Source organism: Ursus arctos, unplaced genomic scaffold (assembly GCF_023065955.2).
Source record: "Ursus arctos isolate Adak ecotype North America unplaced genomic scaffold, UrsArc2.0 scaffold_30, whole genome shotgun sequence".
Classification (NCBI taxonomy): Eukaryota; Metazoa; Chordata; class Mammalia; order Carnivora; family Ursidae; genus Ursus; species Ursus arctos.
Genome location: NW_026622986.1, coordinates 4,424,866 through 4,442,235, shown reverse-complemented (window position 1 = coordinate 4,442,235; position 17,370 = coordinate 4,424,866). Strand labels below are relative to the sequence as shown.

Sequence of the window (17,370 nt, the reverse complement as noted above, 5' to 3'; positions counted from 1 at the left end):
CAATCATTAATTGCAAGCAGAGGAGATAGATTATTTCTAAAGAGGATGAGTAAAGGAGATAGTATATAGGCTGTATCTTACAGGATGTATCTTTAACAGGCAGATATAGAGAACTGGTGAGAAAATGGAGTGAGTAAAAGCAAAAAAGATTGGAAAATGTAAGGTGATCATCTGGAATAGTAAGTAGTAAGGTTTGACTAATGTGCTGCCTAGTAATAATCTTGCAGCTCACTAGACTGATCTGGAGATGTTGAAGGAGATAGATTTACAGGCACTTTCTTTGGGGATCCTGACTCAGTAAGTGGGCCTACCGCCTGGGTACATCTTTCCGACAAGCTCTTCACATGACTCTGATGTACCACAAGGTATGAGGACCGGTGTGGTACAAAACACAAGGGACTAACATGGGAAAGGGCTGTAAACTTAAGTTGGACCCACATCATGATGTTAAACTAAGATATTTGGACTTAGTCAATAAGATCTCACTGAAGTTTTTTGCTTTGTTTTAGCTAAAATTTTATGTTTTTAGAATATGTAATGTATACATGTAGTAGAAAATTCAAGAGGCCACCAAAGGGAATTCAATCTCCTTTCCAACTTTGACCCCTTAAGTGCCAATCCCTCTAATCATTCAAGATTTTTAAGAAGAGAAATCAAATCACAAGAGCGGTGTATTGGGAAAATGAACCAGATAGAAATACTCAGGTGAACTATATTGGAGGTAAGCATGACCTCAGTCACTGGTAATAGTAGGAATGAGAAGGAAAGGATGAATGCAAATTTTGGTGTTAGTAGGGCCTAGAACATAGCAGGCACTTCAAATTATAACCTAAATGGATTCTCAATGATACGAGTCAAGAATGACCAAATGACTCCAAGGTTTAGAGGCAGGATGACTGAGAACTGAAAAGTGCCGGTAACATTGTTGAGACAAAAAAACAAAGTTCGAGAATGGAGAGGGAACATGACATAGGTAGTTCTGAATCTGTTGAGTTGAAAATGATCATAGGCCGTGCAAGTGGAAACTTCTATCAGGTGTTTGGAAATATGATTTGGTGCTAGGAAAAGAAGTTGGGAAGTTGCTATATAATTTTAAGAATTTGCTTTTCAATAGAAATGAGAATGATGAAATAACTAAGGAGCACAATGTAGAAGATGATTAAGAGCAGAAAATTCAGAACTATCTACATTAGGGAGCAAAGATGAGTGAAACCAGGAGAGTCAAACGTCATGGAAACTCAGGGAGAAGCCATTAAGAAGATAGGATTAATTAAGAAAAGACGTCAAGGAGAATGAAGAATGAAAAAAAGTTTCAGATTCTGTAATCAGAAAGCAGTCTGGGATGGTGGGGGGGATGGGGAGGGGAAATATCAGATAGCCAGGAAATAAGATATGAGTAGGTGGTGAGGAAGTAAATATAGCAAGTGTCTTCTTTCTTGAGAAGTCTGATAGTGAGAGATGGCAAGAGATGCAACAACATACATATGGGCAAAAAATGTAATATGAATGTGCACCCTAGAGCTGGCAACTCTGTAGCCTTCCTAGTGGGAGAAGCAGTGTCAGATTTTCAAGTAGAGGTGAGATATGAACACATTTGCAGGGAGAGGACAAGGAGACAAGAGGAAGAAAGAGAAGAAAAGTACAAGATAGCTGACAATTGAGCTTGATCTGATACGGGAAAAAATGACACCTATCTTACAACTGGATTTAGAAAGGAAAGGAGGAAGGTGTTCCTCCTGACCCATAAAGGGAGGGATGATTTAAGATACACTGATGTGAAGGGAGAGTATATGGTGTGACTGATAGCCTCTATTTTCTCAGGAAAGTAGGTGCTCTACTTGTCCCTCTTCAACAGAGAAATATTGCCTAGATGAGACACCCAAACACCTGGACACTGGACCAATATAAAAATAGCTAGCTTTCCCACCCATTTCAAGGGTTTTTTAAAATTCTAGTTAGCTGACATATATAGTAAAATTGGTTTCAGGTGTAGAATATAGTGATTCATCGTTTACATATAACGCCCAGTGCTCATCACAAGTGCCCTCCTTAATACCCATCACCCATTTTGGCTAGCTTTTTTTATTGAGCACATACTTTATGGTAGATACTTTATTTAATCTTTCTAACAATGCTAAGGAGTAGGTACTATTATTCTTTCCATTTAAAAAATTTATGCCTTCCTAACCTGCTCGTTATCCCTGATATCCCATTTTAAAATTTTCTATCTCTATCATAGGTAATGAGAAAGCGAAACATCAGTTACTGGCATTTCTAATCAAATGTTTGAATTATTTGCAAGGGATACCCCCGAGAGGCAGGTGATTTGTCCTCAGAGCTCAAGTTTATTTTAGAATCCTTTACTATGGGTAGGCAGCATGATGTCCCCACCCCCAGAGATATCCACATCCTAATCCCTGTGACCTATGAATATGTCAGATTACATGGCAAAGGGAAATTAAGGTTACAGATAGAATTAAGGTTGCTAATCAGCTGATTTTGATATGGGAAGATTATCCTGGATTATCAGAGTGGGCCCAATGTAATCACAAGTTTCTAATAAGTAAAAGAGGGAAGAGAGAGACAGAATCATAGAGATGGCAGCATGAGAAAGACTCAACCAAGTGCTGCTGGCTTTGAAGACGGAGGAAAAGGGCCATCAACCAAGGAATGTGGTTGGCCTCTAGAAGATGAAAAATGCAAGGAAATGGACTCTTCCCTGGAGCCGACAACCCCTTGATTTTAGTCCCATGTGATGTGTATTAGACTTTTGGCCTATAGGACTGTCAGATAATAAATATGTGTTAAGTAACTAAGTTTGTGGTAATTTGTCATAGCAGCAATAGGAAATTGCATGTACCTTTCCTGCTGCTATGTCTGCCCTTTCTCTTCAGACCCCAGGTACTCTTCCCCTACTCTCAAGAAGGATTTGATATTTACATCTTAGTGTATGTTGATTTACCACTTACATCTTAAGTCCTTTATCTAATAGATTTTATCTATGTAAAGAATGTGTACTATAAAGAAATTTAGCAACAAACAAGTAGGTGGAGAACAATGTTTTGGGGAAGGCCGATTATCACAATTTCCACTCCATTCTTGTAGCTAAAGATCTATTCATCCTGCACTGGTCAACCTTGACCACAGTGAATGGTAAGATTTTGAGTGTTTGATAATCCTTTTTTATTCTCTTCCCTTCTAATGACCCCTTTTTTCCTGACCTAAAATGAGCTGTATTATTTACACACAAATATTCTTTGCTAGCCCTGTCTAACCACATACAGGAAAAGGACTTGGTTTTTTAAAAAAATTTAATTTTGTTAACTTGTTAATGTTCCTCATTAAATCAATATTTACATGCAGTGGAGATGGGCATCGTCTACTATATTGCAAGGAGGGACTTCAGAATTCTGCTTATGTGAAAGGGGGAACTGAACTTACCAGATGTTTGTTCTCTTATCTCTGCTAGTGTGCATTATAGCCGGAAGTCGTTCAGGTTGGCTAAAATCAGGGACTGAAGAGAGTTCAGAATTTTCTCCCACTCTACAAGGATTCTAATATTTCACAAAGCTTCCCTTCTCTACCTGCACTACGTTGATAATGTTTTTATTTTTTTCAGCAACTTTTCAAGTGGTGTCCTTCGCATTGGTTTCCTGCATGACACATTCCTGAGTACTATAAAGTTGGGTTGTAATCATTGTTCGAATTCGTTTTTCCTGAACGTAAAGAGGCTAATCTTTAGGCTACAAAGCCTCCCTGTGGGAGGGCTTACTCAAGCCTTACAATTTAGTACGTTCTGAGTATGCAGAAATGGGTTCCTAGTGTACAGTGGGTCAGAAACGTTCCTCTTACTGGAAAGCCCTCGGTTCCCACTGGATGAAAATTAAAACTCTCCTCTTTCAGAGGCAGGGATTTTTGCTTGTCACCAAAAGCCTTCCTTTCCCCTGTCACATCTCCAAGTGGAAACAATCGCTGTTTCTCCACGACCCTGATGCACAAAGTCCCTGGGGAGGCGGCAGTAGGCTGGGAACAAGGACAGCCAGTTGGACTGCCCTAAAGGCTGAAGTCCAGCGGGATACCGGGTCCTACAAGCGTTTTTCAGGATGGCAGACGCTGCAGGAGCGCGGGAGTGGGGATGCTCCAGGGGTCCGCTCGGCAGCCCCGGGGATCCGCAGGGTGCGCCTTTGGCCGGGAAGGACCCTAAAGCTCGGGGACCTCAGCTTGGGCTGGGATTGGAGCCGCCCTAGCAGGCAGTCTAGAGAATAAGCGACCTCTCGAGGAAGAAGTCCCAGCGACCGCCGTTAGCTTTGTTTGCAGCTAACTAGCCTTCTAGCCTTCCGGCGCGCGCGCAGCTTCCGGTTTCCGGGCCGCCCCACTGATCTTCCTCCCCCCGCAGCCCAGTTCCTCCTCCCGGACCCGCCCCCTGCCCTGTTCCTCCTCTCCACGCTGAGGCCACGCCTTGCCCCTCCTCCCCACCACTTAGGCCCCGCCCTATGGCCTCTCATTTCCCCTCCCCCCTCCCCCCGTTCCATTTAATTGTTGGATTGTCAGCGCTGCACTCCCGCTGGCGGCCGGCAGGGGGCAGAGTTCGAGCTTGGATTTTTTTCCGCCGGGCGTCCCCTGGGAGGCAGTCGCGGAGTGGGGGAGGGGAGGGCGGGGCGCGAGGACGCGGTTCCGTCGGCTGCTGCGCTACTTTTGGTCCCGGCTCGGCGGGGAGGCCGCGGCTGCCGCATCAGAGCTGACGTGGGGGCGACGTGGGGCCGCCGCCGGCGCCGGCGCCGGGTTGCTGGGCGGCGGCGCCGCTCCTGAGCGGCGGTCGGGCTCCCCGTCTCCACCTCCTCCCGTCCGTAATCAGTGACGAGGTCCGCTACGTAAATCCCATCGCGGCGGGTAAGTGGCGCGCCGGCCCCGGACCCAGAGACCTCGGAGCCGGCGACGCGGCGCAGGAGGCGGAGGCAGGAGGCGGAGCGGAGCCGGGTCGACGGGTCGGGGGCTTCGGGGTACCGGGGCGGGGGCGCGGGGGCTCCGGGGCCGAGGGGACGGCGGGGAGAGCGGGAGCAGCGCGGCCGGGGGCGCTGGTCCTGGGGCCTCCCGGCGGCTCGGCGGCCGCTCGGGTCTCCCGGTCCGCTCCGGGATTTCTTCGGGTTAGTGGCAGAGCTCTCCCCAGCGGGCAGCCGGCCCCTCTGTTGTCTCAGCCCTCCCTGACTGCTTTTGAACTTGGTACACGTTGGACAAGTCTTTCGGAAAAAGCCTTATTGCTCTGATGAGTGTGGTCCTCCCTCTTGGAGAAGAAAAGGAAACGAGAAGTAAGGACGTTGGTTTTATTTACCACAGCCGACAATTAGTAGCACCTTTGTCTCAATTTTATGTACTCCGTTTAGATAGAAATCAGCGTTAACCCATTTCTCCGAAACATGAGTCGGGGACACCGGTGTTGAGTCACTTTAGTCCCCAGACACGACAGAGCTGATGAAATAGTGCGAAGACTTTTATAATAGCTTCGAAGAAGGAACAAAACCGTGACAGCTGATAGAAATTGCAGTTTTTCTTGTTCTTTACTTTTGATTTGTGCCTTTTTAGAACTCACCTTGCAAGGTGCCCAGAGCATGCTGACTAGGGAGTAGAAACATTATTCAACGTAATTCTTTATCCTGCTGCCTGTTTCACGGACACCAGATCCCTAACTTTAAAATCGCTGAGACGTTTCCTGCACTGCACTGAGTAAAGCAGCTGTCAGCTTACGATCAGATTTTCCGCAGTTTTGACTTACAGGATCAGCCTGAAAGTCTGACTAAAACTGAGAGAGCCCCTTTTAACAGAACCTCTTAGCTATGTGACATCTTAAAATTTCTTCCTTTCAAGCCTAATTTGGCGGGCTGATGAGAGTGCAGCCAACTTCCCTTCAAATAAATATAAACCTAGATGCACAGCGATAGAGGTCCGGTATGAAAATTGTATTAGATTACATTAATAATTCATGTTCTCTGTTTTTTTCCTTTGGGCACCATGTTTTTCTCCTAGTCTTGATCCTGGTTTTGGATAACAAGCTGCTTTCCCTTCATACTTTTTAAATCTTTGAACTTTTTTTCTCCCAAGGAAGTTAAATTGTAAACAGTGTTTTGTCCAATAAAAGCTAAGTATTAAAAAAATGTTTAAACAACTGTTTACGATCCACATACAACTTTTAGAAAGATATTTATATGGGTTTGATTCTGAATGAGTGAACACTTAAAGCATTGTCATATTAAGTGTTGATAATTACACAAACATTTTTGGTATGAATCTGTAAATAGATCAGTGTACCCAGATGCTTTCCCAATGACTTGCTGATCAACCTTGAATCATTTTGGTGAGTGTGAAGTTGTAATCACACTGATGTTTTGTGTACATATCTTGTAAGAGTATATGAATAAATTTTCATTGAATGTATAAACACAGAGGAGCTCTTCAGTCTTTGTTTTTGCTTTGTCCTGGAAGGTTAATGAAATTTGCTTCTACTGATGAATTCAAGAAACTCCAGACTCCATAGACCACTTTAGTTTCCTACTGAGGCAAGTTATTTCATGATTAAAATGTGAAATCTTTTTTAGAATTCCATGAAAAGTAGGGAAGAGTTTCAGGTTATTAACACACATAAGGAATCCTAACTGAAACCTGACCAATATGTACATACATTTCTGGTTTGTTTTCCCTAACTTAATATTCTCTGCAAATTAATATTGGGCCAGAAAATTGAGCCAGGTTTATTGTTGACATAATAGTCCATTGGAAAGCACTCAAATGTCCCGTTCCATTTAGATAGACTTTTAAAAGTAAAACTAAACAATGTAAACACTTCACAGCTGAACCACTGATATTTTGACATGCAGTCAACATTGGTCATTAAGGAAATAAGCCTGAAATGGCTGAATTCTGTTAAGTATTTCTACTTTATTGAACTAGTAGATTCCATATGTAAAAGTCAACTCTGAGAAGAGTTGTTGTACATTGAATGCAATTTTAATGTTATCAATACAGATAGATCATAAAAATAAAAATTCCAGGGGAAATGTTTTTTATCCATCACACACAGGTAGAAATAAACATTTTAAAACATTTTGTTAATTTCCTTTTAAAGAATATTTAAGGTTTTAAAAATACTTTCTACCATGAGAACTATATAATAAAGAGGACACTGTAAGAGTAAATCCTTTCACTTGTGGGTTTTCTTTTTCTGCTGCTTTAGGATATCCAGTAGAGAGTAAGGGGGAATGAAAAGGAAAACTTCAGGATAACACTAGTGGGATTTTATCTTGATTCTACTCATGAAGACAACTTGAGTCGTCTTGGTATAATTCCGTTACAGCAAAGTTTAAAAAGTTCAATATCTATCTTGCACATCTTTTTTTTTTTTTTTTTTTTAAGATTTTATTTATTTATTCGACAGAGATAGAGACAGCCAGCGAGAGAGGGAACACAAGCAGGGGGAGTGGGAGAGGAAGAAGCAGGCTCATAGCGGAGGAGCCTGATGTGGGGCTCGATCCCAGAACGCCGGGATCACGCCCTGAGCCGAAGGCAGACGCTTAACCGCTGTGCCACCCAGGCGCCCCTTAATCTTGCACATCTTTTGATTCGCTTTCCCAGGAGTGTTAGAGGAGATTGTTGGCAAGGGGTATATAAAACCATTTTGAGGAAAAACATAGGCTAGTAAGTTATGTGGGAGTTTTGGTTAAGGACTGATGGAATAACTGTCTCACTGGTAAAGGAGGATACTTGCCTCATAGAAAACCTTACTAGCAGCTCTTCTGTGAGGCTCTTTTGAAGTACCCAGTTCTCCCAAAATGGGAAGCATCTTCAGGCGTATTTTCTGAACAGTAGTGATACAGCCAGACCCATTAAATATCAAAGTCACGTGAAATCCTAACAATGGAGCTTGTGTGATTCTGATAGTTTGAGAATTTCCCAAAACCAGGTTTTTCAAAGTTATCTTCCTAAAGCTTTTTTTTTTTAACACAGCAGACTTAAAATTAGACCATCCTAAGTCATGTCATACAGTTTTGTTCATAATCTCAAATAACCTCAAGTTTTTTCATTGATAGCACAAAAATAATTTTTTTGGTTTGAAATGCTTTAAAGTGGAATTTATATTCTAGCATTGATACGATGAAAGCTTCTAGCTCAGGTATTGGAGAAACTGAATCATGCATAAAGACCTGTGATACTGTATATGGACAGTTGGGATGCTTTCACTCCTTTTAAGATTGATGGAGATGTTAAAATTAACCTATTTAAGCATGTTTCTAGACTTAGAAAAGTAGCAGTTTTGTTCATATACACAAAATGGGACCAATCTAGGTAAGTATAATAACGTTGAAATTCATTTCTCTGAACTTTAGCTAATTCAAGTGTCTTATCTACTCTTTTCCAGATTTACTAGTTAATAGTCACTAGAGTTGCACTTTGTGTAGATAAGTGTTTTTAAATGTACTTAAAGTTCAGTAATGAAATCAAATATTGAACAGGAAAACCTAGCAGTGACTCCAGTCAAGCAAATAACCCTCAGAAGATTTTAAATTTTGTTTCCTTCCATGAAGTGGTGGTGGTGGAGAAGGTGGTATTTGGAGAGGTGGCGATTGGCCATGATTATTTGAATTTTATTTTTCATTTCCTCTTTACCAGCCAATTTTGCTGTTCATTGACTGAAATAGCCAAAAGCAGGTGCCAGGTGGGGAATGAATTGAGAAAGGGATGCTGAAATAGTTAATCCTTTGGTGACTTTATAAAGAGTTAAGGTTTCTTAAGTAATAGGTATCTGAAGCAATTAAATTGGAGTGGCCTCGAATCTGTATTAGAAAGCCATCTGATTTTCTGTATGATTCATGTTTAAAATATTAAAGACATTATTTGCAAGTGTGTCAATTATAAGTACTGTTCCTGGCTACTTCTGTTTTTACGCAAAATTGTAAAGAATGTTATTTGAAAGTTATTATAACTTTGTTTCACAATGATTACAAAACTTTAAAAGTGGTATAATTTCCTGTCACCACTCTCCCACTTTGTTTCTCCTGTACTCATCTCCTTTGCCTAAAATGCGTAGTAAGCTTAGGCTCATTCCTTACCAACTTCAGGTATTTGGCTCTTTGGAATTAACTTCTCTCTAGTTTTTCATTGATGTGACTGAAAAGAACCAGCTCTATATGCACTTCATGTTCTTCCCTTATCTTTCAAGCCCTACTCGCTATTGTTATTTAAATTATGATTAACCTGGGAAGATCTACTTTCCCAAGGAACTAATACCTTGCATCATTCCAGAACCAGAGAAATAGATATACTTTTCTGTGGTCTCTCTCTCTTCCTGCTTCCATGACAGGCGTATCACCTTTTATTCCACATTCTTTCCTTTTTATTTTGACTGTACTAATTGCAACATGGGATGGTTTTTTTGGCTGTTTTTTTGTTTTGTTTTTTTTCCCCCTTCCTGCAAAAACTACCTCAATGCATAATTTACAATTTCTATTTTTGGGTTCTTGAAGGTAGAGAAAGAACTTAGGTTGTTTTGCAAGTGTCTTTGTAAAGAACTCTACATATTTGTCATATTTCTCCAACATTTTATAGTTCTTTCCAACTGTAATATCTAGCCCCAAAGCAGGATTTTTTTTAAAAAAAGCAGCCTAGCTTGTCTTTATTCTCTTTCCAAAGTAGTCAACTTTATTTTCACAGAAGCAGCTCTTTTTTCATCTTTTTAATCTGTTTAATAATTTAACATGCTATTTAACAGAATTCCAAAATTACAACAGTAAGTATAACTGGCATAATCAAGCTAGGTGATAAATATGACTAACAGCTGTTAGAAACAGAAGCTCTTGGGAACACTAGAGAATGACTGTAGGCATTAGCTATACTGTGGGTTTTATAGAAGAAAGGGAGAACATTGGTTCATACAGAGAGGTGGTTGGGGAGGAGGAAGTTGGCTAGGTAAGCTTTTATATTCTAGTAAAGTTGCCCAAGAAGTTTGATTCTTTTTTTTTAAAGATTTTATTTATTTATTTGTCAGAGAGAACAAGCAGGGGGAGCAGCAGGCAGAGGGAGAGGGAGAAGCAGGCTCCCTGCTGAGCAAGGAGCCCCATGCAGGGCTTGTTCGCAGGACCCTGGGATCATGACCTGAGTCGAAGGCAGACGCTTAACCAACTGAGCCACCCAGGCGCCCCTACCCAATGTATTTTAAGTACCTATTATAGAGAGATATATGTTAAGGGATACTTGATAGCAATGAAATTAATTGTATCTGTATGCCAGAGGATGAATAGAATAACACACAATGAAGAATAAGGTGAATGCCACATGTGATTTTGGTAATCAAACCTAATATATGATAGAAAATTTTTACCAGTATGATAAATGGCTTTTCTCCAGATACAGCACAGAAATTCACATATAGGCAAAAGAATTTTGACCTCATTTTCCTCTCTTAGTACAAGCTCTTATTTGCCTATAATAAACTAATCTAAGATATGCCTTTCCACTCTAAAAGAGAAAGTTTCCTTAGATAGGACTTAAAAGAGATGTTTTTATAGAAAATTGGTGGTATCCAGGACATTACATTAGTATCCTTTGTGATTTTAGGCGTAAGGAGATCAGCTTAAAAATTAAAACCTCAGACCGTATTATGAAATATGAATTCAAGGGGCATGTTTTAGGCTAAGTAGGATATCATAATAAGCTCAGTATGAGAGCATATTGGGACATTTGAGCTCTTAACCATTCAGGTGTTTGTGTAAGTGGGAGTGGGGGACCGTAAGTCAGTCCTTGTCCGCCAAAGAGTAGCATGTTCTAGGACATTAAAACCAGATTTGGGATGAGATCAATAGTATAAAAAGCAGTTGAGTTTTTCAAAGTATGCACAGTTTATACTTTAGTAAAATGGCATCTCCTGCTTTACAAACCTATACAAGGTAATTTTGAACCTGGAAAAGTAATGTAATGGAGAGGATTGGTATACCTCAAAATTACAATAAACTTTATTAAGCCTCTACCAAGTACCTCAAACTATAGTGCTCAGAACTTTGCTATTTATTAAGGCAAGGGGTCTGTTGGCGGATTTCGAATACGGAAATAGCATGTTTGGATTTGCATTTTGAACAGAGTGTTGTGGTCTAGTGGAATAGATTAAGAGGGGTTGAGAGAGGTTTGAGTGAGGTGAAGTTATTACAGGGAGAGACGAATTGCTTTACAGGGAGGTAGTTATTGTTTTAATCATGTCAGATAATGAGTTTCAGAACTTAAGCAGTGTCAGAGATGATGGAGAGAATGGAGGAGAGCCAAAAGACAGAAGATAAAATTATTGACGCTGAGTTAGGTAGTGGTCCTTGCTTATATTCCAAGCACAGACATTTTATGTTTATTATTACATTTTCTCCTCACAAAAAGATCTCCATTTGACAGGAAAGAATGCTTGGAAAATTTTATAATTGTCTGAGATCATATGGCTAATAAGCAATAGAACTCAGGGCAGGGTAATACCCAGATCAGCTGCAATGCCAGTGCTTTTTATACCCACACTATTGCTACCACTAGACCACATTCCCTCCTCAGGAATTGAGGACAGGGAAGTGGGTAATGAAGGGAGAGGAGAACTCCCAGATGGGGTGGCTGAGTCGGTGTTGATGTCACTCACTGAGATAAGAGTACAGCAAGAGGAGAGATGGAGAGTGAGGGCTTTGAGATTAGATTTGAACATTTGGGGCTTGAGGATCTGTGAGGAAACCATTAAGAGATATCTAGTAGGCAGATGCTTGTGCTCTGGAGCCCAGGAGAGAGAAGTCTAGACTGCAGATGAAATCTGAGACTGATCAAGTGAGGACGAAGTAGCCTAGGGAGCCTGTGTGGGGAGATTTTTGTGACAGGAAGCCTGGGAATACCAGCCTTTAAAGAGTGGGCAAAGAAGACCGAGGACAAAGGACTGGATAATTTGAAAGAAAAGCATGAACAAGGTGTTCCAAAGAGTTCAAAGAGCAGAAAATTTAGGGAGTAGGAAATGCTGTAGGTATGTAAGGCAGGTAGGGACTAGAAAGCATTGTTTTAGATTTGGCAAGCAGGCAATCAATCCGTGATGACTTTTTAGAGAGTTGATGGGATGCAATCATTCTTTGATAAGCCTGAGTCAGAATCAGTTTTGTCTGATGGTCCTTGTTCTGGTATGAGACTAGTCGTTTTCCCTTTTGACATCTTGTTGTGGTGGCTAGAAGCTGGTACTTTCTTCAATGCTGATTGCCTCTGGGAAGAGCAAGTGGGTAGCTGTTCCTGGACTTCGGTGCATACCTTTTGCTACTTTTTGAATTCTGGACTGTAAGAATTATTACTCATTCAAAAATTAAACAGAGAAAATGGTATTTCCAATAGAAATATAGAAATTAGCAGTTACTTCTCTTTTTATGTGGAGCCATGATCATTATTATTCAAAAAATATTATCAATGTTCTTTGTTTAAATATCTGTCTCCTTCATTAAATTGCAATCTCCTGGAGAGTGGGGACATTTTATTATGTCTCTTCCTGCTGGTCCCTGCCCTCTAGGCTATGCAGTTTTTATGGAAGATTAGATGTCCCAATGTAAAGCACCAGTGGAATATAACAGAATAAGGTTTAATCCAAAGGAATGGCACCATCCTTGCTTTTTGTTCATGTTGTAGGTAGCCTGGTTCAAGCGTCCTACCATCTCCCGTTGTCCCTATGTTGGGAGATAGGGGACAGATGGTAGCAATAACCATTGTCCTAGAGCCCTTAAGCAAACCTGCTGGCTCAGTTTTAAAATGACTAGGATGGTAAGATACGATTTTAGAGGAGCCACTTAGAAGGAAACCCTGAAAGCAGTATGTCTGTGGCTAAGTACCACCATTGCTGGCAAAGTTGCTTAGAAGACACTTAGGGCTGCACACATTTGTCCTTTCCATCTCTACAGTAAATTAAGGGCTCCCAGTTCCTTTGTCTTTTTTCTTTGCCAATTTTACTTCATTCAGTTTGTCAAATATATACTTCAAACAGATTTTAGTAAAAAAAAAAAATGGAGTTTAATTGCAAGAGTATCTAAAACAGCTTTTTATGTGGACTGTAGACTATTGGAGGAGATTTTAAAGGAACTGTTAATATTTCGTTTGGAGTTAAAATTCTTTGACTAAAGCCAATTTCGAATTTAAGATAAATAAAAAATGGTTGACAAATTTGTTGTAGTAGAATGAAATTTAAGAAAATGATAAATTCACTCCATTTATTAAGTGATTATTATTTTAAAATAGAGCTGATACTGTGAGCAGTATGTGGTGTATATTAAATGATTCAGATAGCACTGCTTTCTCTTTATTAGGAGATAACCTGATAAATATGTTTTTGAATTTTCTTTCCAAGAAGATAAGAAAATTGCAAAGAAGTAAGATTGAAAAAAATACAGAGTTTTCAGCTTTCTAGTCTGTTTTTTCAGTTTTATAGAAATTAGGGTATTCTGGGGGGTATTCTTCTGGTGTAGTTTTGAGAGATTTTATTTTTTTTTTGGAGAGTTTTTTTTTTAAATAAAATTTGTGATCTCTCAATTCAACTGTCATTTTTACTGCAGGATAAATAAAGAAGAAAACAGAGAAGGAACAAAGCATTGATTACAAATGTCTTAATAATGAGCAAATGTGGCAGGAAAAAATATATTAAGACAAATCTAAGGTAGGTGGATATGTTTTTCTGTTCCTTTGAAAGTTCTGCTTAGAGCGTTAAAAGTTAAACTAATGGATAAGTGAATGAAATATATATATATAAACGTAGACATGTATCCATAAATGTATATATGTGTATGTGTGTATATATGATACTAAAAAATATTACAAAATGTACCGAAGTGGTCAGCCATTCAACTAAGTGTTCATCTTCCCCCCGGTACCGTGTGAGGCAGTGGAGGGCAGAAGTGGACATTTGCATTCAGCTTGTGTTGCATGCTGGCCTTCTCATTCGAAAGGAGACCATACATAAGGATGTGGACAGAGTTTTTGTTTTCTTCCTTCCTTGCCTTTAAGCTATGCTTGTTCCTAATGTAAAACAGAGCAATGTCCTTATCAATTTTTTATAAAAACCTGGGTAGAATTTTTCAAGTTTTCTTTTGGCTACTTTCAGAGACGTTCAGAGATCTAGCTTTAAAAAGAAAACAAATTTTCTAGGACTTTTTTGTAAAACTATTTATAAATAAAGACTAGAAACAACTAATAATTTTTCCTTTTGCAGCTGTATTCTATTTTTAAAATTTTACAAGGGTAAATATAGTTGCTTTGCAGTGTAGTTTGTCTTTGCAAATTGGATACAACTAAGATTTTAGAACTTTGTTAGTTCATTGAACACTTTAATTATAATTAGGAAACTGCCTTTGTCTTATCTTTCATTTAGATAGATTTGGCCTGTATTTCCCTTTCTCTTTGTCTTCTCTCATCTTTTAAGAACACTTTCCCAGGTACCAATGATAGCATTCCTTTAAAATGTTTTTCCTTTTTCTTTTCATTTTTTCTTCTACTTGTATATCTTACATGTTCTTGACACATAGGGATGCCTAAATAACTTTGGTCATTGTGCCTCAGTATTTCTATAATTGTAAATATAATTTTATGAATATATTCCTTCATGTTTAGTTCTTGAAGGTATGTAATGGGCTGTCTACCTACTGTGTTGTACAGAGAGTACTGTACTGTTGTACTTCAGTGTTTTGAGGGGTTATTGCAGTAGGATGTAGATGTTCTATTAAAGTTCTAGAAAATAGGAGGCGCCTGGGTGGCGCAGTCGTTAAGCGCCTGCCTTCGGCTCAGGGCGTGATCCCGGTGTAATGGGATCGAGCCCCACATCAGGCTCCTCCGCTGGGAGCCTGCTTCTCCCTCTCCCACTCCCCCTGCTTGTGTTCCCTCTCTCGCTGGCTGTCTCTGTCAAATAAATAAATAAAATCTTTAAAAAAAAAGTTCTAGAAAATAACAGAGTAAGCAAACAAGTACAGTTCTACCCCTCTAAAAGTAGTTCAACCTAGAAGTCTTCGAAAGTTGTGCTAATGCGTGGATCCTATTGTTTTAAAACATAGCTATCTTAGCATTTTATTAAACTGAATCCTAATATATTTAGAACCTACTGGGATAACATTTATTTTTCTGTCAAAGAAGAAAATGGTTTGCTAAATAATATAAAAAAGATTTCAGGGGAAATATTTAACCTTCATATGAAAAGAATATTGCTACTACTATTAATCATTTATAACTTTAAATATGCCCTTTTTAGCAATCTTTATCTGTTTTTTAGAATTGTGGAACCAAATATCTGCCAGTATTTTGCTTGCTGTTAGTTTATAGTGCTTCATGGACTTTCTGTTTTCGTTTTTTATTGCTTCATCTTATATGTCTTTATTTTTAAATATTTGATACCTGATGATTCCTAATTGGTCCTCCTAATAAGGGTTATTATTTAAGATTAAAATATTGCTCAATTAATTTATAGATTAGTACAACTGTGTTTAATATTTGATATAGAAAGTGAGATTTTGGGGAACATATTCTTGGATACATCTCTTCAGTTTTAACTATAAGATACATAGTGAACAATGAAGGATTACAATGAATTTTCTCTTATGCTTTATAGATGAATTCTGTCTGGACTAACTGAGGCTGATTTACAGGTGTTAGTGCCATATATATATATATATATATATATATATATATATATAATTTACACTGAGTTCTGAGTCCTCTATCTCCTGCTGAAATACTGTTTGAAAATGCCTATTTTAGTGCTTGACCCATGTTGAACATTTAATTCTTAGTTGAATCTTCTTCCCTGAGTCCTGCATAGGCTTGGTTTTAGTGGGTTTAGGAGGTTGTACTAGAGAGCAGTTGGATATTGATCAGTAGAATAAACAGTCTTGAAAATAATAGGATATATATTTTAAATTGAAAGCACTGGCTTTACTCTTCTGTAGATGACTTTTACCTTCAAATACATTGACTTTATTTTATTTATTATTTTTAAAAAATAGTCTTTTTTTTTTTTTTTTTTTTAAGTAATCTCTGCACCCAACGTGGGGCTTGCACTCATGATCAAGAGTCGTGTGCTTCACCGACTGAGCCAGCCAGGCGCACCTCAAATGAATTGATTTTAGTATCAAACCTTTCCTGAATGATATACACTGGTCACTATACTAGGCACTCTAGAAGAATACAAATGGTATAAAATTAGAGTCCCTACATCCTAGTGTGAAAGACAAAGCATATCTGGGTGAAGATTATAACAATAGTTGCAGCATGCTGAAAAGCACATCTTTATTATAAAATACTGTCTAAACTGGAATACTCAGGACACTGGTTGTGGAAGGAACACTGGAGTTCACTGTCTGTCATGCTATCTATTATGTGCCCTGTAGAACGTCACTTAATCTCTCTGAACCTTATTTTTTTTTATCATTTTAGTGACATTTGACAGTTGAATAATCTTCCCAAATAGTTGATCAGTTGGTTTAATTACCAATTATAGTAGATTCTGTACTAGGCACTGGGAATACATTGAAATATAAGATGTAATTCCTGTCCCTGAGTTGCTTACACTAGTGTTAGTACTTAGTGAATAAATGTATTATATGCTACACAAGTGTTATAATGGAAGTATTGCATAAAATGCTTTGGGAACTCAGAACAGAATAACTATTTCTGCCCAAGGCTATTAGAATAGGCTTTTGAAAGATGGTGTCCTTCAGCCAGGCCTTGAAAAACTGGTAGGAATTTGCCTGTTGGACAAAGAAGGGGTGAAGGGCAGTTCAGGAAGAGAGAAGAACAGATATAAAAGATTAGAACTGGGGGAATAGGATGTGTATTTGAAAGAACTGGCTTATGAGGAGGCCAGAATGCTGAATGTGGGAAGAATGGAGTGACTGGCAATGAGGCCATAAAAGTAAAATGGGGTCACATTGTGAAAGAGATCGAATGGCAGTTTGGTTTGGTAATTGAGAATATGGACTTTGGAAAAAGACCTTAGTTCAGAACCTGGCTATGCCACTCTGATCAGATCAGATTGGTGGTAAGATTAAGTTCTTAACCTCCTTATATCTCTTTTTTATTATCTCTAAAAGAAGAACTAACTGTCCTGATCTTATAACGTTGTTAAGGATTAAAGCCAGTAGGCTTTTACCACATGATAAGCACCAACAAATGGTTGTTATGGTTATGATTATTGTAAGAAGTTTGAATTTTATCCTGTAGTCAATAGAGGGCTACTGAAGAGTTTTAAGCAGAGAAGTTTTTAAAGCAGAAATGTATGCTTGAGAAAGAGAACTGTTAGCATGGATTGGAATAGGGAGATTGAGCAGTGGTGAAGAAGGGGACTAGCTTGTTCTTTAG

The 17,370-nt window shown here is 39.0% G+C and overlaps 1 protein-coding gene across 10 annotated transcripts in view; it reads left to right on the top strand.

The window, feature by feature from the left end:
* Positions 1-4,682: 4,682 nt before the first annotated feature.
* CREM (cAMP responsive element modulator) overlaps positions 4,683-17,370 on the top strand; it is a 69,916-nt gene continuing 57,228 nt past the window's right edge. For 2 of the 10 annotated variants that reach the window (XM_026483429.4, XM_026483427.4), the window contains exons 1-2: positions 4,683-4,890; positions 13,584-13,684. In XM_026483429.4, the coding sequence (XP_026339214.1) occupies positions 13,641-13,684 (44 nt within the window). In that variant the 5' untranslated portion in view covers positions 4,683-4,890; positions 13,584-13,640. Of the gene's footprint in view, positions 4,891-5,053; positions 5,307-13,583; positions 13,685-17,370 lie in introns of those variants that run through there. The other 8 variants (XM_044378557.3, XM_026483423.4, XM_026483433.4 and 5 more) reach the window with 6 other exon arrangements.